The 24896-nt window shown below is 38.0% G+C and overlaps 2 protein-coding genes across 4 annotated transcripts in view; both read right to left on the bottom strand.

Annotated features, from left to right (window-relative positions):
* Positions 1-9645, bottom strand: part of trim62.1 (tripartite motif containing 62, tandem duplicate 1) — a 46742-nt gene extending 37097 nt beyond the window's left edge. The window contains exons 1-2 of one of the 2 annotated variants that reach the window (XM_081607034.1): positions 9546-9645; positions 7211-7730 (exon numbers count right to left, since the gene is read on the bottom strand). In XM_081607034.1, coding sequence (XP_081463160.1) covers positions 7211-7618 — 408 coding nt within the window. In that variant the 5' untranslated portion in view covers positions 7619-7730; positions 9546-9645. The remainder of the gene's footprint in view (positions 1-7210; positions 7731-9545) is intronic. The other variant, XM_081607035.1, reaches the window with a different exon arrangement.
* A 1566-nt stretch (positions 9646-11211) lies between these two features.
* Positions 11212-24732, bottom strand: tnfrsf1b (tumor necrosis factor receptor superfamily, member 1B). 2 transcript variants are annotated; one of them, XM_081607033.1, is made up of 10 exons: positions 23133-24732; positions 21061-21157; positions 20757-20928; positions 18429-18534; positions 14742-14867; positions 14476-14634; positions 14161-14364; positions 13969-14058; positions 13750-13808; positions 11212-11975 (listed from the first exon to the last, which is right to left on the bottom strand). In XM_081607033.1, the coding sequence occupies exons 3-10, from the start codon at positions 20805-20807 to the stop codon at positions 11445-11447; spliced, it is 1326 nt and encodes a 441-aa protein (XP_081463159.1). In that variant the 5' UTR covers positions 20808-20928; positions 21061-21157; positions 23133-24732; the 3' UTR covers positions 11212-11444. The 2 variants fall into 2 exon arrangements, with proteins under 2 accessions (XP_081463159.1, XP_081463158.1); XM_081607032.1 differs by having other exon boundaries at positions 21061-24732.
* Positions 24733-24896: the final 164 nt, after the last annotated feature.

Below are 24896 nucleotides of genomic sequence, written 5' to 3'. Positions count from 1 at the left end.
CTGCGTAGTGTTCCCAATGCAAATGCTGGCTGCTGCCACTAACAGCAGGGAGCAGCAACACCTGATTGACTATGAATCACCTCTGCAGAAAAATGGAACATATAAACTGGTGGCAGAAAAAACACAAAACGGGTAATGAAGTGAGACGATGAACGACAGAAAATGATATCCTGCTGGAAAGATGAACTATACAATTGTTTTGGTGCAATATCTGGAAAACTGGGTGTGCTCTTTTGTTTTTGGTTTATTCCGACTACCCTTAAACTGATTTAAGTTATCAATATATATATATTTTTTTACTGAAAACATTTCAAAGACGAGTTTCGTCTCCAAAACAAAGGGAAATTCAGAAAGCATAGGGAGGAGAAGGAGACACAGCCGAACTAGACTTGAATACAAAACAGCTCAACAAATAGGGGCAAAGTTCTGGCTCTCTACCTATCAAATCCTATTTTGCTCGTCAGTGAACTTTCCCACACTACAGAAGCTCTTAAGGTTTATTTCATAACAGGCCACCAAGCTGGTTTGGCATGTGCCCCTCTGGCCACATTAATGCTGCAAAGAGACTCGATTGCTGCTGCTCTTTAGCACATCCTCATCATATTGTTTTGGCATTTAGCTAAGCACTGTTAAGCCTCATGTTAAGTGAAGTTTGAGACTGCAGGCAGAGCTCACACATATTTGTTTCTATTTGACACAAATCTCTCGTCTGTTTACTGGAAACAGAAAAGAAAGAAAATTATGTAGGCACAGCCACTATGCACACATACATCGTATTACGGCTCAAATGCGAAAGAAAACACACCCACTATGAGCCGCTTCTATCTCATGCTCGTTTGTCGATTAAGATTTAGACGTTGCATAACAAACTATCCAAAAAAAAGTCGAGAAGATGCCAAGCTTATCAAGGGTCAGGGCCGTTTCCGACGGAGCCTGAGCGCTCAGCATTGTGGAGCTGGGTAAGCACCCAGAGCTCTTGCCAGAATACAAAATGCCAAAACGCCGCCTTGAAAAGAAGTCCAAGCCGCAGGAGGAGCTGCTGTCCAAGAGGAGAGCAGCATCTTGTGTTGGGCCTAATTACTTCTGTTCAAGGATTTCACAGTTTTGACCTTTCTCAAGTCTACCGTACAGAGGCTGATGTAAAACTGAAGAAGACTGCACTGATATTCACAGAACCTGGTTTTATTTATGTATTAAGGAAGAGCTGGAGCTCCATTTTCCCCAGCAGGTTATGCTTCTGACTTACCAATGTGTTTACTTGTTGGTGTGTTTAAATCCCTTAGTCAACTCTCAAAAGATGTGTGAACAGGTCGTACTACAAGTAGAGCTGGATGGTATGGATTAAAAACTTACGACACAAGTATTTCATATCAGTCGATAGATAATTATTGATCAGTTCTTCGTTTCAAATATCTGAAATACCGCCGAATTGGTGGCATGACCTCCTGTTTAATCCAGTTTTCATTTACCGCCGCCGTTTTTGATTTTTAGGGAGTTATGAGGCAAAACCTGAAGCTGCTGCTGCGCCAGTTACTCAACAGGTTGTTGCTAGGCAACCAGAGTGAATGAGTTGATGCCACCAACTGTACTTAGCTGAACAGCTAAAGCCTGCATACATCTCCCAGCATATAGACATTTTATCTAGTGATATTGATCATGTGTCTATCTCGATATATACCGTTATTGATTTATTATCCAGTCCTAAATTACAAGCAAATGCTTTTTTGCCAACATGAATTGGGGCTTCTCTATTAATAAAAGTTACAAATTATTCGGTACCAACAATTTTTAGAAACATTTCTGAAAGTTTCAGCAAATTAAATTAAGACTTAGAACTGTAAAGTTACTGATTAACTGTCAAACTATATTTAACTTTGTAGCTAAATCTTAGTTAAATATGACTTAACATCAGAGGGTTTTTTTGGCTCTGGTTTGTTGGTCCACTGGTTTTCCTCTTAGGCCATTGAACAAAAATATTGTGTCTCGTGTCGAAGGAAAATGTGGGTTATAATTTAATTGAAAATGAAAAAACTTGGGTTGGAAAATCCAGAAATCGAAATTTTTTTAGGGTAATTGATTCAAGAAGAATTTGAGCTGCTTTAAGTCTTGCGTGGATGTTTTTGTACTACTTAAAGACAGTAACTTTTAGGTTTCCTATGCTGTAAGTTGTATTTAAAGTGATAGAGGAAGGATTCTTAGTCATCTGTTCCATTAATGGTTATAAAGGTAGTCAAAAAATAACTTTGAAAAAGCTTAAAAGGATCTCAATAACTCACTTTCCAAAAACAGTGACCTTGAAAAAAAACATTAAAAATCGTGATCTCTTTTTTTATTTTGCCAAAAGATGATTTATGTAATTTTTTAAATAAATCCCTTTTGGCAAATAAATAACTTGGGCCATTATTGTAGCAAGGTGACAAACTGATAAAAAAAACACTTCAAGAAATTGGATCTGTGTAAAATACAGAAAATGAAATTATTAGAGACAAATTGGCTGATGATGGAAGTCGGATGATTTTCAGCTTCATCGGTTATTTCCAAAACCTTTCGGATCAGTGAATGCACCACACCAACGCTCCAATTTACCGGTTCCCAGGAACCACGCAGAGACAACCAGGCCTCCAACCTCCACTGCTCCTCGTGGGTGATCCCAGGCCAGCTGGGAAACGTAATCCCCCCTCGTCAGCGCTGCTCTGAGCCTGGTAGACCTCTAAATGACATGACGGCTATTATTCAGCAACTCAGTTCCCCCATCGGACAGAGTTCATAATTCAGTCACAGTCTGATCTCTGATTCGGAGCGCCAGAGCAGAACGAACCTCTCCATGTCGAGGATGTATTTTTAGATGACTCTGCATCATGAATAGTCAAAGGCTGCAGCAATCTCAGAGATGCAGTCTGAGCTCCGATGAAGTAACAACGTTGACCATGTGAGTTGGATCCACCTGGTCCAATTACATTTAATGAGATTTCTACACTCTACAAAAAGTCAAAATATACATAAAGAAAGACTGAGAAATTTGCATATAAATCCAGACTAATGATCATTTAAACCAAATACTGGCATGTTCTGGCAGTATTTGTTATATTCATTAAGACGGACATGGAATAATTCTAGCAGATAGTTGACCATTTATAAAATGAATTGAAACTGGTTGGTTTCTTAGCTCTGATTTGGCTGTTAGTCATAATCCCCAAATTTCAGAGGGGGCTGAAATGATATCCAGTAGGGATGCACCGGTATGAAAAACGGCCATATTGCCACTATTGCCAATAACTGATATGAGTCTCTAAATGACTTCCAGAAACAAATGCAACAAGATGGGAGCAAGTATCGGATGTTAAATATTGGTTGCACAGTTTTATTCATTAGACTGATAATGGGTTAACAGTGGCCAATACTGATGTTGGTGCATTCATCAAAAACAGTTTTGATGCATTTTTGAGATCAATGTCCTGCTGGAAGATTTAGGTGTCCAAACTCAAAAAGGTTTCTCCCAATTTTAAGAAAATCTAATAATTTAGAGGCATTTATTTCTCTTGGTTAATTATTCCCTTCACCTTGTGCTCAAAGCACCATGCTTTGCAATTCATATTAAGGGCAGGCGATGCAGACTTTAAATCTTTTCGCTACATTATTTGTGATATTTATTCCAATAATAAAACTGATATAAAAAGATATCTGCAACATTTTTGCAGACTTTGAATACCACAACAACCATAGCCTCACAAACAAAGAAAAAAAAAAACTGGGCACTTCAGGACAACAGTTACATAAAGAAACATGATTTTTATTGCAAAGTTGCATAATGCATCTGTAATTATATTTCTGAACGTAATGAAACTCTTCTGGACAGAATAATCAATTCTTATAATAAATCTTTCATGATACAAGACTTCTTTCACGATAAATGCTCATCACTATTTGAGGTTTCTCAACAACTCCAAATGTACTGCAGGGTGTCATGGCCGAATAAATCCAGATTTTTCTCTGTTTTAACAGCCGTCTTTAATCCAAAGCCTACAGTTTGGTTACATGGTTGAACATGGGACACAATTTGGTGTTCCAATAGAACAATAGGAAACAAATCTAAATGGGTTTTGTAACGGATAAAGCAGGACATATCGGGCTCCTGGAACAGTCTTACTAAAGCCCCGAACTAAATCCTATTTAAAATTCCTGGAATATGCTGAAAAGCCGGGCCCGTCCCCTGAAACGAATTTAATCAAGTCCAACTCTTCCGATTCCGACTAGAGGAGTGGACTGAATTATACCAGAACCTTGAGTTCAATGATAAATATTGGCTGTGTTACAAGTACAACTTGCTACAGGAAGCTGAACCAAGCATTAGAGGCTGACGTTCACATTTGAGCCTGTTCTCATTTTTGACTCAATGTGAATAGGAGAAAGTCTTCTTCAAAAAAATCACTGAAGCAGTTTGTTGTCTCATTTCATCCAGGAAAAATGAATAAAAACACAATAGACAAACCCTAATGTACCCGAGAGTCATACCCATGAAGAGTGTATGTAAACTTCTGCTCCATAGGTAACGTGAAGCATGAAAATTTGGAAGCACTGAGGTGAGGGGGGGGGGGGGGGGGGGAAGCTGGAATGTGTTTCTATGCATACTAAAGCACCATAGGAACCGGATTAGGAGCTTTGTTTCACAGTTATTGGATTTTGGCTCAGCAGGACAGGAATTATTCAAATACAGAAGGGAAAGAAAGAAAAAAAAAGAAAAAACAAGAACCATTCTTGCATATGTGGAAAAAAAACTCAACCCAGCATGCAAACATACAACACATTTGAGCTTTTTAGAGGAGCTTCATATGCTCACAGCTGCCAGCTACTGTCAATGATCCTGGATGTGAAGAGAATGAATCATTGAGGAGCCAATGCTTTTCACTCCTTTTACTTCACAAACACTTTAAATCTGCCAGCACATACAAATTTAATGTGGTGTTGAGTCAAGATCTCTGAACTGAAACAAACCAAATTTCTTTTAATTTTTAAACACGACTGGAGCGCAGACCCGGCAGGAAATGAAGGGGGAGAAGGAAAAGCGCTGATGTGCAACAATGACCACGATATTGTATATTCTTAGTACATTTCGTCATTGGGTTATTTAGATGTACTATGAAAAAAATGCATTTCCCAGCAGAATTGTTTTTTTGTATTTGTACAGTTAATTAAAATGTTGATTTCTTAATACCCTGTTTCACTTTAAAATCATTTTTAAAAGATTTTATTTGCATCTGTATGCAGCAATGAGTAATGTTGAATGAAAAATGACGTTTCCCCTCGATTACAAGGAATTAATCAAGAAATAAAAGTAATACATAAGAAATATTTCCAGTTTGGTAAAATCTTAGTCACTCAGAAGCAGATTGCCTGACTAATAAACCAGCTATTATCAGCTTCTTCTACATGAATTGCTCTTTAAAAAGCAAAATAAAAAACAATATTCTAAGAATGAAGCAGCTTTACTTTAGGAGTGTATTAAGATTTACTGTTTATTCTGAATTTTTCTAAAGTATTAAAATAAAAATCACTATTTATAATCCTCAAATTGTAGCAATCTGTATCTTTTCATCTGCAGTAGGAATAATTATTGCCCCTAGGTCTTGAATAAAAGAAATTAATTGAGTATTTGTTGTATTTCTGTCAATTATTTCTCTTAAAGTTAGCATGTAGTGAGCATTTCATACCAGTCTATTAATACTTGCTATTAGAGAAAAGCAAAGCAAAGGATTAAATTAAAGCTCCTCCTTTTTTCTCCCCACAGTATTTACCACCTTAAATCCCTGAAAAATTAACTTGGATGAGATTGTTTACGCTTTGCAACTTCACGGATGCTAAATGCCCAAGTCAATGATTCATTTAAGTGATCTGATATAATCATTAAATATGATTAATATTTATGCTAAGGTTAGCTGATTTTATTTAAAATCTACGCAAAACAATAGGCAGATTTTCAACAGATTTTTTTTTCCCCAACAGAATTTAAAATCTGTTTGCAAAGTAAAATACCAACTCCTGTTGTGCAACTTGAAACCAAGAGGAAGCGAAAACTTTAGAGTTTAAGCTTGGAGATGACTGAAATTGAAACCAGAAAATATTCAAACAGTAAAAAAAAACATTCTGCATCTTCTATACTGGTGATTCAAGAGGATTACCAGAAGTGCTTCCCCCTTATCGCAGCCGTTATCTAGATTCCAGCCTTGGTACCCTGATTTATCGCTACAGTGGAAACAGTTGAAAAGTTCGGCCCCAGAAAACCACCCTGCTTCCTGGAAAAGGTTCCGATAGCTTGCAGAATGAGCTGCATTTATGGTACATTTTTACTGTACAAACAACGAGTTCAAACCACTAAGGTCAGTGGAGTCATGCAGAGTTTTGCAGATAAAAGCAAAATTAGATTAACCAATTTGTAAAATTATCTTAAGCTTTTGCTTAAGATAATTTTGGTAACCAACAAACCAAAGAGCTTTAGTCAGCCTTTTCTTTAGTTTCAACTCTAATCAGATCAGGCAGCTCATGGGGGCTGAAAGAGGAAAAGTAGTTAAATAGAAAAACGTAATTCACAATTATTTTAGTTCTTGATTATTGTACTGATCAGATTTTTAAAAAATGGCACATTCTGCTGATTTTTTATTTAATACCTTTTTATACCATACTAGAAATACATTAAAATATGCAATTCCTTTGCTAAAAAATGAGAAAATAAACATTTGATTGCCTAAAATTCAGTAACATAGCACGCCCTTTAGTTAACACTTAACTTGTCGCAAAGGATGCATCTGCATTTAAAAAATACTTTTATCGTCAACATGTGAAAAGCTCAGCCCCATCTGCTCACTTATCAATAAAGTGTGGGGCTAAAGTGTTGATTATTTATTTAATTTGAACTAGGTGAAGTTAAAACTATCCTTCTAGAGGAGTTTTGGATTAAACACACTTATAGACAATGTTCTTTTTACATCTTAAGTGCAGAATTTATAAATTTATTTGTTCCACTTTTGGCTCAATTACTCCTCTGACTACTTGTTCTTTCAGCTAAATGTCTTTTATTGAGCTTTTGTACTCCAATCGATTGCTAAATTAGTTGATGATTACTTCAATAATCAGAATAGTTATTTCAGCCCTACTTGAAAACAAAACAAAGTTGTCACTATAAACAAGCATCTGAAGTGTGTTTGCGCCCGCTGACCTGAATCTCCTCGTACGCCTCGTCGATGGTGGTCACCTGGTGCTGCTCGTGAAGCGCCGGCTCGTCACAGAAGAAGCACACCAGGCTTTTGTCCGTCAGGCAGAAGAGCTTGACCTTCTCGTGGTCCTTGCAGGGGTAGGAGCTCCTCTGCGCGTTCAGGATGGCGTCGAGCGGGAAGGCCGAGTAGCGCTCCACAATGTTGGACAGCTTGAGGCTTGGCGACAGCAGCGGATCGGCGAAGGTCCGGCGGCACTCGGGGCAGTCCCGCGTCCCGTGCAGCTCCTGCCTGCTCCAGTGCTCGGTGATGCACTTCCTGCAGAAGTAATGCTCGCAGCCAAAGCTGACGGGGTCCTGGTAAATGCTGAGGCAGATGGAACAGAGGAGCTCGTCCTTCAGACAACAAGCCATTTGAGAAGGCTGTGCGGCATCTAAAAGGACGAAGGTCTGAAGCGAAGAACCCTGGGTTTTAATCTGAGAGCGGATGGTTCGTGGCCAAGCGAGAGCAGGCTTAGAAGATCTACTGGAGAGAGAAGAAAAGAGAAAATGATGCATTAAATCTTTAATCTGAGGTCAGATTGGTCTCGTTTTCAAAAACAGTAAGAAATATTTAGTAGTAACACATTAACTAAATGGACTTTGGTAAGAACTCATTAAACATCAAATATGAGTAGAACCAACAGCAATTAGTCTAACATTAACTATAAAAGGAAAAAAGAAAAATCTTACAGCTCCTCAGAGTCAATATCTGACTTTCCTTCTTGATATGATGCTTGATCTTTTTCCCAACCTTTGAACTTTTTCATATCACAACCACAGACAATGTGCAGTGCTGACATGGTTTATGAAAGTAAAAATATTCATGGTTTTAACAATATTTTACAGAGAATTGCAGCATGCGATTCTGTTTATTCTCCTGAGTCAATAAATTAATTATTCAATTTCACATTTTTAAAAGATTATATATATATATATATATATATATATATACCCATCAGCCCATGTTAAACATTTTGTCCAATTTTCTTTGCAAAATATCTCAAGCTCAGCCATATTGGAGAGCATCTGTGAACATCAATTTTCAAGCCTTGCCACAGTGACTAGACCAGTCTAACACACGGATATACTTTGAAGTCATCAAAGTATTGATGTTACCGTAGTTGTGCATGTGTGTTTTAAGTCACTGTCCTGCTGGCTTGTGAGCATTCACCCTATTTTAAAGTCCCCTGCAGCCTTCAAAAGGATTTTTTCCAGGATCGTTTAGTATTTTATCAAGCTTCCTTTATATAAATTCAGACCAGAGAATGACTTATGTTGCTGCTTGTTTAGTAATGTTTTCTTTCCTTTTTTTTGAGAGTTGCTTTTAAACCATAATACATGAACACTGACCAACATATTTGACTTTTGTTGATGATGGCTCTTGACAAAAAATATCCGTTATTGGTTTTCACAACTATTCACTAGATGATGTTTATGTTGTTTGAGTTTTTGCTGTACAAATTAACTTAAGTGATTGGAAAACAGACGTTTTTGCACACAGGTTGACTCCAATCACCAATTAGCTGATTAGCGTTACTCTGATGATGGAATTTATTTAGGGCTGCCATAATAAAAGGAGCTGAATGCAAATACACCAATAGTTTAAAGAAGACTGACAACTGTTACTGTAAATGTTGCAGCATTATTTATAGCCCAACAATGCACATTATCCAGGTGGATACCATCTAGCCAGCGCTTATAGCATAAACCCGCAGTTGGTTTCACTTTGACAGCTTCCCCTTTACCTGCGTCAACACCTGGAAATGTCGAAGCTTCCAAGGGAAAGCCTTTTCATTTTGCTAAAACACTTTCCAGATTCGGGTATTTCCCCACCTCTCTTTTATCCCCAACCTCAACAAACAGCCTGCCAGGCGACCAACAGGCAAACACCTGCAGCCCTGTCCTCTGTTGCTGTCGACCTCCTTCCCCGGTGTTGAGGAGCTTTCATTTTATTTTCCCCCAAATCAGGGGAGTTTTAAACAGCCGGGAGCAGGCTCTTTCATTCTGACCATCATTTAAAAACTACACAGAGTTTGACACATGCTGTAAAGTCGTGGCACATGCTTTATTTAACTAGCTTGACTCGACACCTAGCTGGATTTGTAAACACAACAGACAAGACAAAAAAAAAAAAAAAAAAGCAACAACAGGAGGATGAATGACACAATAAAAGGCGAAGCATTAATTAATTTAACCTGTTCATTAACAGTAAATAATATAACTTAAACATAAACGGTGGGAACTTATCTCAATGTGACATTTCCCACAACAAAAATGAATAAAAGCGGAGGAAACGAACCTTAACCTAGCGACCTCTCTGCGGCGACATCAGCGGCTTCAATGCGAGTGTCTTTTCAGGAAGAACACCGACACACATCGGCAACAGACGAAACCAACTGCCTCACACAAGGAGGGGTGTTCAGAGAGGATTAAACATTATTATGTTTCCATCATTAACGTCGTTCAAACTACAATAAAACAACCCAAGATATTCAAATGACCAGCGTTATTTTAAATTAATCAAAATCATTTAGATTCTTTGATAGAGCGGTTAAAATTTAAACGTTGACCCCCGATTTCTAAAATGAAGTGACCCACACTTCCTTTCTCCTGTTCACCCGCTGTTAGCAGTTTACCTTTATGAGAAGAAACAGCAAAATACATAAATTAAAACCGAAACAGTTCATTAAATGGTCTGAATTGCATTTTAGTCGACATAAATAAAGAGACTGTCACAGCTCCGTAAAAGCGTTTTCATGAATCGAATGAGGAATACTTGATCAGTGGCTGCAGCGCTCGTCTTCCACCAGCAGGTGTCAGCAGTGTCCGTAGAAATCACAGTCAATTCAGTTGAGACACTTTAAATATGGCTGGCAGAGATTAGCGTCGGTGTGAAGTATTTTTAAAGGAAACTGTAATAAATTCATTTAACAATTTCGAAAAAAAATATTTCTATAAATAAATACCCAAATTAATAAAGTTAAAAAAGTATGTTATTTATAAATATTATAAATATTTTCTATTTAACTATGCTTTCATTAAATAATTTTGATCAAAATTGCAACACTTGATTGGCACAGCACTTCAAGTGCAAACTAAACATATGTCCTATTGTTATAGCTATTTTAATATCTAAACAAATAATTACAGCTACATTAATTTATTTAATCGATTTCAATTTGTAATTATTAAATAGTTTTTATAATGCCTTTAATTATGGGACACTTTTAGGCACATTGCTGAAGATAACTCAGGTTTTAAGGAAAGAAGAATATCATATTAAGTTAAAATATTTTAATGTTGTTTTCTTTTACAAAATATGCTATTGAAAATTATACAGTTTGAAATATAGTTGTTCTAAAATTGCTGAATTTAGGTGTGATGATATTCAAACATTCTTTACATATATTATGCTATATATGTGTGTGAACATGTATTCAAAGTATTGCACTTGGCAAAATTATCCATTCCCTTTGCACTTTTTCACATTGCTTCATGTTATAACCACAAACTTCAATCTATTTTATTGGGATTAAATATAAAACCAACACAAATGTTTTTGTATAACAAATGTTGCATGTATTTTTAGATGCTTTTTTTGTATGTTTCAACTAGCATTTGCACATGTAGATACTGGAAAGTATTGCTACTTCTTTGCATAACTGAAGTTGAAGTTCAGTGAGATTGGATGGAGCATTGATTTTCAAATGACTGTAAATCTGAACATTAACTTGGCAATCTTAATGCTGAGTTTTACAAGGGATAAAGTGAGAATCAGCGCAAATATCATTTCTTTTGCTCTGTTTTCTAGCCTAAAATACTGAAAAATATAAAGGACTGGAAAGATTTCAACCATGTTTCATCACAAACTTTTCATTCTAGTTTCATTCTTTTATGATGGGTCATAAATAAATGTAAATAAACTCCAAATATGCTAGGCGAGAAATACAGGAGAACTCTGAATGCTCTCTTGAATGCCCTTTTATTTTATGTCTTCTGTACAAATCAGAAATGTATGTAAAGAAATGTTAAATAAATCTATATTTAGAACATTTATGTACAACAACACACAATATATACACATACTCATAAAGTAACAGCTGAAGGCAAAACAAAGCACTGAGTTTTTGCTGCACATTCTTTCAGTCAAAGCTTTTTACAGTAATGTTAAAAAAATGTTCAGATGGCACAGGAGTTCTCATGTGCTATAGCTGGGGCTCTCTTCGACTGACATAAACGACAGTTTGCCTGCCTCTTGCTGAGGAGAGCTGACGGACTCCTCTTCCTGTCCAAAGGGAAGTTGATGCTCCGCTTGGTTAAAGTCTGTCGGCTGAAAAGATGGCGTCCCACAGGAACCGTTTCCTATATGCAGAGTGATGTTGACATTGACGTGGGGACTGTTCGTTACGGGGCTGATGATCTGTGGGCTGGTGGGCTGAGAGGAGCTCTGTGTGCTGATGCTGCGCTGAGGAGCGACGGGGTCCGTGACGGACTGTAAGGTCAGGGGCTCCGACAGGAGAGACGCTGGATTGTCGAGACCTAAAGTTGGTTGTAGAGGCCTGAGGGACTCATGGCTGCTGAAACCATCCGCCCTGGTTGAAGTTTCGGTATCGCTGCTGCTCACACTTTGGTCACTGGCGACTTCCCCTTTCTCCAGCAGACACATTTGCTCCGGTGATGTACGTTTGAATGAAATCATCTGAGAATCTCCGAAGTTGTTGTGGCCGTTCTGGTGACGAAACAAATCACGAGTCAGTGTTTTTATATCGTCACAAGCATGACGCACTCAGCTAACTTGAGGCTAATTTGATTTTTAAATTAGATTAAAGACATGAATGAAGTCTAGCTTTTCTATCTGCTACAGTTTGAGCAAAAAACAAAAACAATTCTTCTTCTTTCACATTTTTTCTCTTATGGTAAATATGTCTAAAAAGTCTTACTTTTACGGTAATATAACCTCACACTTGAATAATTAATCCTATCCAATCCAGTCATTTACTCAGTGGTGGAAAGAAAAAAAACATGTCGAACTCTTAAGAAATAAAAACATGAAGTTCATCAGATTGTCTAGAAAACATTTAATTATGAAACAATGAGTCTTAATTCCCTTGGTTATAAATATTATGTGACACATAGTCTCATTTATGTAACCCACTGACCACAAGGGTGAAGGAGGAACTAAGTCTGTTTAGTCACCACAAACACACACAGCCAGCAGGATCTTAAAACCAGTCAACAAATCTCTCTAAAGCTCACTGTTGGAGAACGGCAGGGAAGTTACCAATCTTCAAAACAATCCTTATATTATTTCTATTCAACTTGTTTAGTTTGCAAAACTGTTTTTAGTTGCCAAACACAGTTCAAGGAGATCAAAGGATAAATATGAAGCAAAATACATATAAATTATATGGAACGTCTTCCCAGAGGAGCTCAAATAAAAAAATAAAATTAAAATTAAAATAAAAGCTCAGTGTTTTACAGCAGCTTAAATAACTTAAAAGTGTCGTATAACAGAAATATTACTAACAAGAACCAAACGTTTTGTAAACATCTGACAGAAAAATAAAATCATTGACTCACAACCTCCAGTCCAGCTAAATAAAACTCATTTAGAGCCACAAGTTTTACATCATGTAAAACCTGTGGTTGTCAAAAGAGTCATTTTATCAAAAGGTCATGTAACTTACACGACCTTTTGACAAAGTGACTCTTTTGTCCTTCGACAACGGTCCAGAGATGGAAAAAAAAATGCTTTTAAACATAGATATAGAAACAAATGCAGCGTTGTATAATTTAATTTAATTTTTGCAACAAAATGACACTAAAGGTATCAACAATATTCTTATATCTAATGATCTTGTCAGGAAAACAATGTGTTTTTATTTTGCCAATATCAACATCCCATTTATTTTTTTACAGGTTTTGTTTTTCTGTATTTTAAAACCTACAAAAATTAAAGTAAAAGTGTGGTTCTTTAAAATAACTAATTCCCTACTGTAGATTTATACCAAAAATTAAAAACATTTACATTTACGGCTCTAAATGAGTCCTGGGCAAAAATGGCCCTTTGAATGGTAGAGGTTGCAGACCCCTGAACTATAGGACATTTATTATTTTTAAATAATCACCATTTTATTTTTATTCACAGGTTTTAAAATACAGAAAAGGGATGAATGTAATTTTTGCACGGGATGTTGATACTGATACTGGAAAAGAAAAGCACATGTTTTCAACTTAATGACAAGACAATTAGATATAAGAATTGATACTTTTAGTGTCATTTTGTTGTGGAAATTCAATTAAATTATTCAAAGAAAAAGCTGTAAAATTGCCAAAAAGCTGAATTTGTTTTTATACCTATATTTAAAAGTATTAGTTGTCTTTTCATCATCTTCAGACAAAGTTATTAAGAGCCGTTGTGGAAGGTCCAAAGAGCCGCAGGCCGCAGATCCCTGGCTTATTGAAAGAAAGGCATGCTGGGAATGCGCAGAGACAAAACTCACCTGTTCTGCTGCCTCACAGTTTCCATTTGCATCTACTTTAGGTGATAAGTGTCCAGAATCTGGGAAAACAGGAGAGAAGGGACATTCAGAGATGCCTGTGCTCAAGTGTGATTATGACCACAACAGATTCAGTTAACAAATTAAATAATAGGGACCATTTTTATTCAGAAATGTGGGTTAAAAGTCTATAATTATCAAGACTGGAACGGGTGATGTTACCTCTAGCTTTCTTTCGTTTGCAAAGTATCAGCAGGAGGAAGACGATGATAAGAAACAAAAGGAATCCAGAGGCACCAGCAATGACTGCAACTAAGCAGAAAGTGGGACACGGATGCAAGTCAAGACCAGACACGAGAAACGGGCGAACCGAAACACTGATCAGGCATTACAGTGAGCTTATGAAACCTGTACCCATTTCGCTGATGGGTTGTTCTGCTTTAGAGCCTTTGGGTCTCATGGTTAGGAGAGGCCTGTCAGGCTGCTGCGTCGTCTGCTGTGGGCCTCGTGGCGTCGTGGCGTTTACTGTAACTGTAGTCGTCACCGTTTGTACTGTGGTGCGAGGCGGACAGGGATCGGTGGGGCATTTCTCACACTTCACATCAGAGTTCAGCGTGCCTGATATGAGCACACAAACATTTCACAAGGTCAGTGCATCTCATAAAATACAAATAATGACCTACTTCTATAGATGTTTAAACAGTTTTGTTTAAGTTTTAAGAGTTTTACCTGGCTCAGAAACTCTAAATCCAGGTCTGCAAACTTTATACGACCTGCAGTCTGTGCAGTACGGATTATCAAACCCGAACTCACAGAACATCCCACGTTTGCAAACACACTTGGCGTTTCTGGTTGGGGTGCAGGTCTGGTTATTCTCAAGACCTTTTTCTGGTTCAACATGAGGGAGCGTAAACATAAACCATCAGTAGGAAGTAAAGCTATGGAGCGGATGAATGAATCAGTACGTATTATAGATTCTCAACACATCTACTGACTGTCTTTGCACTTGGTGCAGGACAAGCAGTTTGGGGTGTAGTTCCAGGTCTCGATGTACTGCTCTGGTCCACATGGTTCACACACTGTGTCAGAGCTTCCAGAGCACTCCTGCTTCAGTCGTTGCCCTGTGAAAACATCCATTTGGTTACAGGACAGACAATTAAACAACATATACAGGAAAGAAATTCTGCTTAACTGAACAAAGTCAACGGGTCGAGCCTGAATTTGGCTCCAATAAATCAATTTATAGTGGCAACAAGAACCGAAGTGGCGCCAGAAAACGTCTTGATGTGGAAAAGATAAACTCTGTTATGGAGGTCAGCATGGCTCAAGCAAACAAATGAGACTACCGAACATACTAAAGTGGGATTAATACCTCCCAATCTATTCATTTAACACTTCACAATTATGTGGTAAGCCACCGTCTTCAAAGTAAAAGCATAATTAAAAAACATCGAATGAGTCTGACTTTGTAAAACAACAATCAAAGAGAAGTTAGAGCGGGGCTTAACAGCACAAAAGCTTAGCATTGCTAAGACGCAAAATATGTGGATGTTTGATGGAGCAATTTCAGAGTAATGGGATATTATTTTAAACAAAAGACACCCGTGACCTCGTTTGTAGCCTGGATTTAGAGTCAGCCATCGACTGCTGGAGTTCCCCAGGGTTCAGTACCGGGCATTGTTCTTTTTTCACTCGACGTTCTGCTCCTTGAATCTATCTTAAAAAAAAACTGTTCTACTTTTTTATGATTGTGAGGATGCCTGTAGAAAAGAATGTTATGATCCTGAATAAAAGATAAATCTGTCATTTTAAACTGAACTCATTTATATAGCCAAGTTTGTTTCAACTCACTTTCCTCCTCGTTTTTTTATTCCTCTATGATTTTGATTCATTATATCTCTTGAAGCTTGTCTTAAATGCTGCTCATTATCTTTTCCCAGAACTTGCAAACGAGGACATTTTTTCAATTTGTTGCAGCGCTGCATTGGCTCCATGTTTACCAGCTTTTAAAGTCCTCAGTCACCTAATAAATCCACACATTAGGGAACTTTTAGAAGATTGAAGACTAGCAACCAGTTTCCTTTTGGCTAGAGAACATTTTCAGCCACAGTGGAAAAGTTTGCCTTTCCATGAATTTTTTTTATACCTCTGCTAAAAAGTACACACTTCATTTCTACTTACTGGTTTTACCAGTTACTGTAAGTCGTCCAGGTTGTGAAGCAACAAAGCAGCCTTAGACTTTCCCCCTACTGCCACACACACCTTCCAGAAGGTGTTTCTTTTGTCTCGCTGTCTACAGAACATTTTCTTGGGGATCATCTCGATGTCTTTTGTCGATGTGAGACGGTCCTTTAAGACCTTTTGGTCAGCAGTGGATTTGGTCTATAAATCGTTACTGCTGAGTCTCTTTCCTTTAATCAAGCCTGCAGTATTTTACATGTGGCTCTTGGTTCTTTACTGACCTTCTGGATGAGTTGTTGGTGCGATCTTGGGGTAATTTTGGTCGGCCGGTCATTTCCGAGAAGCTTCAACAAATTTTCACGTTTTCTCTGTTTGTGACTAACGGTTTTCACTGTGCTTTGCTTGAGACCCAAAGCCTCAGGAGTGGCTTTGTAACCGTTTCTAGACTCTTTCAATAAATATGTTGCTCATCTGCTCTTGAATTTTGATTTTGTTGCTTCTTGAGATCTTTCTCGAGAAAAGATCTTGAGAAAAGACCCCGGCCATTGATGCCATCAATACTTTTCATATCAAGGATCAATTGCCTTTATTTTACCATCTTTGTTTTATCAGGTGGATTAAAAATGACTTTAGCTGGACTTTACTCCACGGAAATCCAATGGGATGAGCCAGATGAGAGTCTTTGTAGCGGCTTGACTCGCCAGTAATCAAGGCAGAATATTAGCAACGCTGCATGAAAATAAATGTTGCAACATTCAAGATTCTTGTCACAATATTGTACCCACATGTGAAACATGTCTGCGTTTTAAATCACCACAATGATTAGAAGCTTAAAATGTGAGTCATTCGTCATGTGAATGTGGGCTGAGTCTTGATTTACCAAAACAAAATGATAAGACGTCAGCCAAAACGGTCCAGGAAAAGCTGCGTGTTAGTCGAACTCACTGAACAATGAATCAGGATGTGAGGTTCACTCTGACGTGCAGAGATAAGATTAAAAGAAACAACAGATCGAGTTAGAGCTTGAACAGGAGCAGCGGTTGCAAAAGCCTCCAAGTCAAACTGCTTTCCTCTTCCACACAACCCAACGCATTGCTAACGCCGCCGTTTTGTCGTTAGCAAAGATAAACTTCACACAAACTCTGCTGCTGATCCTTCAGGCGAATACTCTAAAGAACAAATAAATTCAAAAATAAAGAGGAAAATAATAAAACTCTCAGCGTGTGGAATCCCCATCGAAAGTGTGGAAGGAAGTGAAGTGTGCAGCTGTGATCTCAGATAGCTCAAATGTGAACAATCTTTGTCGAACATCTAATTTACATACCTACAAACCCTTTTCCCAGAGAGATCAAAGGCAGTGCTGTTCACAAGCCATTCATTTCTGGGTTGCAAAAGAATTTGTAAAAAAGAAAGAAATCAAAAATCCCCTGGAAATTAGCATCGGTTTTCTGCATTTCCTCATGATAAAGATGCATTTAGTTGAAACGGCTCCCCATTTCCAATAACGATGGTAATTTTACAGCCACTGTTCGTCTTCATGCTTCCAGCTCTTAAACTGAATGCTCTCAAAACCAACAGAAGTGGAAACTGTGAGATCATCATCATCATCACTGTGCATGTTAGTTTCTTTTGAATACAGAAAAAAAACTACAATAAACAGAGAACACTCCGTTCTGTGACTCATCATTAATTGCAATGAACCCATTCAAAAAAATCTGCTGGTTGGCGGTAAAAATTACCAAGAGAACCAGTTCACTCAAAAAACAACTTCATAGGAGAAAAAATTTCACTCCAACAACCAAAGATTACTCCTTTTTTCAACAGGACTTTAATTCAGATTTTCAGGTAATGAACTACGTGATGAAGTCGTTTCCATCTGAGCGGTAGTTTTTCACAATGATATGAAACCTTTCAGTTTGTTGGTAGCGATCAGCAATCATGCATGTAACCGCTGTGCCACTTTAAAACCACAATGCAGGATTTTTAGTACCACTTTAAACTAAAAATAGAATTTTAATATTAGAAAGCGAATGCACCGTGTTGCAGAAATGATTTGCTTAAAATTGTAAAGTTAAATAAATATTTTTGTCTGAAAAACACATTTTTGTTTAATTTTATGCGTTTTATTTTTTCAAAATTGTACTTCTGCAGATAATGTTGTACTTTTAGGCAGGTATAATACCAGTACCATATACTTTATGCAAAATTAGAAAATTTGACCAGATATTCTTAAAACTTCAAGTTAACACTTTTGCTTAGCAGGTCTTGTTCTGAAATTCAGTGGGTGCCTTTCTTTTTCTGTTTTTAAGATTTTCTCTCACACCTCCACGCCCAAACCTTCACCGCCGGGTTTCAAGAGGTGCATCATTGCGCAGCCGTTTACACCGTAACTTTTTTTAACAGTTGTGTGAGGCGTCTGAACTTCACAGATTGCATCTGTATTGTATTTTGTGTGGAAATACAATACACAAAATACAACACAATACTGGTAAAGCACTTACCCGGGGGGCATTTCTTGCAGCACAAGTTAATACCATCATGCAAGTATTCTTTTGTCAGGTCGAGACAATTTCCATAGGAGTCAGGCAGATATGGGAGAGAGCAAACCTGTGGGAAGAAAACAGAAAAATGTGCAACTTATTATTTAAGGGTAAAACAAATAAACTCGTTTTATATTTTAGAACATTTGTCCACTTTGACTTACAATGATTAGAAGAACTCAAATCACATTTTTCTTCCTAAAAACACTAACTTCAGTTTTTTTTTTGATAGTCCGACATATAGTAGTACATATTTGTGAAGTGGATGAAAAATATTACATATTTAAAAAAATAAAATTCCCAGTAGAAATCTCATGTAATCAAACGTGAGGTCCATTTGTATTCGGCCGTCCTGTGTAAGTCCTTTGAAAAACACTGCAGAGCTCACTCAGATCGTTAGTAAATGTGCATGTTTACCACAGACTTTCAATTAGTTTTGTACTTTGACTAGGCCTTTCTTACATAAGAATATGCTTTGATTTAAACCATACAATTGTAGCTCTGCCTGTTGATGGTTAGCCTTTTGCAGCTTCTGTTGTTTTCCCAGGATTGCCATGTGTTTCACTCTTTTATTATTCCCATCAGCTCTGAGCAGCTTTCATGTTCTTGCAGAAAAAAAAGAGCGTCCCCACAGCATGATACTACCACCACTAAGCCTTTACGTGGTAGTTCTGGATGTAGGAATGATGTAAAATGAACCTCGAGTCTTTTGAAGCTTCTAATTTGCATTCAGTTCCATCTATAAAAACTGATCAGCTTCCCTCTCCCTTTTTACTAAAAAGAAAAAAATAAATAACCAAACTAAAAATAAACCTGCCATATTTCCCTGATTAGATTTTTCGGTGATGTGCCACGTTCATTTCCCTCTGCAGAGCTTTCTGCATACAGGCCAAAAACCTCCGTGTTCGTCTCATCTCTCCAGAGTATATTCTTCCAACTTCTTGTGTTTCTCCTACAGTAACTGTACTGTATTTTTTTCCATTATGACTTTCTTTTTGTGTTCTGCCACTATTATAAAGGCCAAATCACACATCTAATAGTTTTCCTGCCAACCGATTCTCGCACTTGAGCTGTGGGTCTCTGCAACTCCTCCAGAATAACCAAGAGTCTGTAGCTCTAAAATAAGAGCTAAATTTATACTAAGACTTTCCTGTTTGCTAATTATATGCCTTATGAATACAATAGACTGCACTGTATTTTATTTATAGGGTTCGAAGGAAAGGGGGCTGAGCGCCTACACATTCATGATATTTATCTTGAAGGCCTTACTTTGTGTGGTATTCGAGACACCACACAAACTCTGCCTTACTTTGTGTGGTGCATCACAGAAACCCCCAAAATACATTTTAAGAAGCTGTGTATTCTTTATCAGGACACAGTAAACCCTGGCCAACTGCTTGGTCAAAACAGCCTGAATTTAGTCATTTGCTAATTAGGGGAATGGATCAAGTGGCCCCTGAGTTTCTCTGTTATTTTAAATATAGAAGCGTGATGCACCAGAGCACCCACACCTGCGCCCACCTTTTTCTGTCCTAGTGAAGCCTGAGCTGCAAACTCAGACGAAAAAAGGAGCCATTGTCTGATTTTCCGAGGTGCTTTTACCTCTGCATTCCTTTCTGTGGGGAGGCTCTGCGGGAATTGCACGGATGCATAAGCTAAGACGTTATTTGGCAAGGCAAGAGGGAGCGTGGCACTGCAACTCTTCACACACCTGACATAGAGCTGTCTCACCACAGCGCCAATGACAAGCAAAAGATGCAGTTATGCTGACAGCAGCAGCAGCAGTTTCTGGTATTACAGGAAACAAGAGGCGTCAGTCTACAAGCCCCGGGTTTTCTTTGGTAAGTACAGGGAATTGTGCTGTTTGACCACGGACTGACGAGAAACGTCATCTGCATAAATAAACACTGATAACTGGATGTTCCCTCAGATAAGCTATTTCCTCATGGCTGCATGTCTGCAAAAACTAAAACAAAGTAACGGCTTCATTTTAGATGTCTGAGACAGAATCATTCCAAGTAATTGAAACTACTCGCTAGAGTTACTCCTTATGTGTATCCCACAATAATTTGTCACACTTAGAATAAAAAAAACATAAAATCTTTATGACAATTGATTATTGTTACATGTGTTTATTAGATTATAGAAACACATGTAACACAGACATCTGAGCTTCTATTTTGACGCTGCAATTACTTCCAATGACATTGACCCGACTTTTTTTGCTCAGAAACTTGTGGCGGCACAGCCTGCATTTATCCCCTCGTTATAAAGCCAAACTGCGATTACCTTGATAGTTCGGAGTGTCAGCAGAAGTAGCAGAACCAGTATGTCCTTCATCGCTTCTCCAGAGTGAATTACAGAGCGGAGCGGAGTTTGCAGCAGGCAGCGTGTGTGTGTTGCTCATGAGGGCGGGTCATCTGAGCTCAAACCCGAGGCATTTCCTTGCACTCAGATGAATCTGGAGGGAGGAAACGAGCAGACAGGCTAACCCACATTCACTGAACTGATGCGAATAACTATAATGAGAGTACAGTGGCAACTGTATATGTGTGTGTTTCTCTGAGTTTGGTCTGGTTAAAACGTGTTGCACCTGGAAGTAAATTGTGCTCTCAGCAATCTGCAGCTGGTTACAGGAAAACTGCAGCGTCCGAGTCTTTTCCTGGAAATGAAAGCTTCTGGATTTGATTCTGATCAGAAAAAAACAAACAAACATTTTTTAACAATGTTTGGCTAGAACAGTGTGTGTTGGTAAATACCTCAATAGCTAATTGTTCACCAACTGTGTCAAGACATCAATAAAAGTCTAAAGTTCAGCTTCAGGGAATAAAATCAGTTAAAGTCATTTAACTTGACTCCACAAGCAGAGACAAGTTAATACTCGCTTTTTGTATTGGCAAGAGGAAAACATGCACTGCACTGTGTATCACTAGATTCCTCAGCCTGAAGAAATCATGAATTATTTGGATTTCATTTGGCTGATAATTTTACATTTTAAGAATGGAACCAGTAGCACCCCCTCTTGAAAAATGTCAGCCACTCCCCCATGAATCATGTTCAGGTCACATTAAGGCATACAGAGCCATTTTCTGCAATCAAGACATACACGTGAAACCCAGCAAATAAATAAATGTATAAAATTAACTAAATAAAAAAAATATATATAAATACATTTATATCACTACTGAAAATTAATATCTAGAAAATGATCTCCATTAAGAAAAAAAATAATAATACAATGGCTCTCAAACATTCACACAATTGGACCTTTGTTACAATAAAATTGGAAATCTCCGGATATTTTTGTTGGATAGTAGACATGATCGACATGAACCAGGTCGTAATTGTGAATAAGGACAGAAATTCTGGATTTTATTTGATTGTTTTTCCAATAAAAATTTGGAAAGTGTGGCCTGCATTTGGATTTAACCCTGTTACTCTTAGGTTACAAGATGGAAAGATTACATCACAGCTGCAAAGCCGAACCCTAAACTTACAGACTGGATAAGTAGAGAAGTAATCGCAGAAACAGCCTAGAAGTTCAAGGTAACTCCAGAGGAGCTGCAGAGATTCACAGCAGACGTGTGAAAATCTGCTGACACGATATGTCTTAGTCATGAACTTTACAAATGTTGCCTTTATGGAACGGCGTGAGGAGAAAAGCCACGATGAGTCCACTGGACATGTAAGGGACAGAACATGTGCAGGACTTTGCTCTGAGGAAACGAGATCAAATTTGAAAGTTTTGGCCTGCATGCAAAATGCTATTTATGTCAGAAAATACATCACCCTAACACAGATCAATAGTGGAAGAAAAGCAGAGATGCTATGCTGAGGTTCACTTTCCAGCATGACAAATATTTGATACACACAATGGGGAGGCAGAGGATAAACCATATTCATGTGTTGGGATGATGACCTAGTCAAAGCTCAGGCCTAAAAGGAATTTATGGTAAAACTTGAAAATTTATGTTCACAGATTTTCGATGTACAGTCTGACCGAGCTTTCACTATTTTTGTAGAGAAGAATAGCTTAAAAATCAGTCTATAGATGAAAATGGTAGCAAATCATAGTTCTACATTCAGGTTATGTTTGAGTTTGTGAAGTTTGAGGTATGTTCACAGTTAGCTTGATATCTTGGAGAATACATTTTATACATTATGCAATACATTTAATTAACTCAAATCTCTAAAAACCGATTTGTCGGCAATGATTTCCTTAATTTTGATCGACCGATACTTGCATGTGAAGCCGATCTTATCCAATGATCTTATCTACCTTAGCAAAACTCTGAATATCCACCCCAGTCCTCCTCTGCTCTGCTTTTAGAGAAGATTGACTGACAGACCGGTTCACCAGGTCATGACTCGTAAACAGTTAACAATAGTCACCTCCTGTTGCCAACTCAGAGACTTTCTTGCTATAGTTAGCAACATTTCAGCCAGAAGAAGCTGGTATTGGCCAAAATCTGAATCGGCAGGTAATGATCAATAATCGGCAATCAGCTAGAAAATTGGAATCGGTTCTTTATAGTCGGTAAAAACAATTATTTATAAAGAAAAAAAAACTCCATCAGAGATGAGAAAACTTCTTGTGTGCGTGTGTACATGTAAACGCTGATATTTTCAGTCTGCTACACATGATGCGCCGATATAGCCACATACTTGCTTTGTCATGAATCCCAACCTCTTCTTGTGTTTTACTATCTTTATATATATTACATATTTAAAAATGGTTGAATCTGTCCAAATGAATCTTCTGCCACCATGTTTAATTCCTAGCAGGACTTCGTCGTCTTGACGCAATCTGATTGGCTGACATAGGTTTGCGCTACACTGCCCCCTATGGGTTTGGCATGTTTAAAACAGCGCGCTGGGACGGATTTGTGTAGGTTCATATCGATTTCAAACGTCCGAAACCAGTCATGTGTGTACAATATTATTATTTTTAACGACATAGTGGAAATATTTGTTTTTATTGAAAGCAATACACTGAGGGATAAAACGATATGAGTTTGGCTGCATGTAAGACCTGCGACAGTGGAAAAAGTCAAGAATAATCATGTCATTTTCACATATTGTGAACACAGACCTCAAGTCCCAATAAACTACATTGAAGTTTGTGGTTGTGAGATGACAAAAAGTGAAAAGGTTTAAGGTTCAACTGAACATCACCACCACTTTCCAGTTTAAAATGTGTACACTGCCACAGTGCGGGTTTGAGCACATGTCGTGCCCAGCAGCTTCTTGCCCCTGTGACTAGCGGCTTGTTCCTGTGATGCTGACATTTCAAAATAAACTTCCCCCTCCCACATGTGTAGATGTTCTCTGGTTGTGAAGTAAAACAGAAGCTGCCCTTTTTTGTCCGTGTGAGAGTTACTTTGTTTACTTTGAGTCACCTTTACCAACACCGAGGTTCAAAATATGACCCAAACAAGCAAAAACTTTGTCTTAATATGGTCTTCACATATTAGTGCACTGATTTAGTTACAATGCATGAGTAATTCTTAACACTAGGGTACTAGTGGGTACACTAAATGACACACTCAAACCTCATGTTACTAAGGTATGAAAATGCAGCTTTTGTTTTCCAATCATCTTATTAGGCTGCAGCGGTAAAAACCTTCAATACCAAAATGTGATTCTGTGTTTCTATTACTCCACATACATAACGAGGGAAGATGATTGCAGAGGAGATTTATTATTCAGAAACTACATTCAGATCCCGCTCATGTGGAAGGCAGCTGAAGATTTCCTGAAGGAGTAAAATGCCTTTTCATCAGCGGTAGCAGCAGCACAGCGGAGCTCTCAACTAGCACTGATGAGATTCTAGTTAATTTCTCTGGTGTCTTTCAAAAAAATTTTCCCCTTTTGTTTCTCAGAAGTTCAGCCCCCAGTGATGGGATGATTACAGTTCGGCTGCAAGGATTTATAAAGCGAAACTCCGTCACTTAAAATCAGAAACGGAGCGCTCAAAGAACACACTGTGAATCAACCCATCGTCGCAAACATGTTCAACAACGGTGGCCTTTTCGACACAAACCTACAGCGAGCGAGGTGGGATCTCAAAAGCACATAAGTGTTAGTAAGTATAGGTGGTTGTGGTTTCCTGTGAAGGGCAGCTCCTGTATTATACATGTAGACCCTGTTGAGGTGCAGAGCTCCTCGTCCCACAGTAAGGAAGTTAAAAGCAGAAGTTTGCAAAGACACAGCAGCCAAATGACACGTCTGGAGAGGGCAAACACCAAGAGGCTGGAAGTGACTCAATGTGATTTCCTTAGTTTTGTAAAAAACAGCTCAAACATATGCTAAAAGTTCCTTATGTTGTTCTAAAACCGGTGTTAAATGCTGCGCGTCTCCACAGTGTTGCAACTCTTGCTTCACTTCCACATAAGCTGAGGTCACATGTGCTCCAGCTTTAATTCACAT

Source organism: Poecilia reticulata, chromosome 5, assembly GCF_904066995.2.
Source record: "Poecilia reticulata chromosome 5, P_reticulata-male-v2, whole genome shotgun sequence".
Taxonomy (NCBI): domain Eukaryota; kingdom Metazoa; phylum Chordata; class Actinopteri; order Cyprinodontiformes; family Poeciliidae; genus Poecilia; species Poecilia reticulata.
This window is presented reverse-complemented; position numbering and strand designations above follow the sequence as displayed.

Coding starts and splice junctions, on each gene's coding strand:
- tnfrsf1b (XM_081607032.1), bottom strand. CDS start 20,807: ATGAAGGACATACTGGTTCTGCTACTTCTGCTGACACTCCGAACTATC. Junction 18,535..20,756: donor TGACACTCCGAACTATCAAG/GTAATCGCAGTT, acceptor TTCTTCCCACAG/GTTTGCTCTCTCCCATATCT. Junction 14,868..18,428: donor CTGCAAGAAATGCCCCCCGG/GTAAGTGCTTTA, acceptor ATGTTTTCACAG/GGCAACGACTGAAGCAGGAG.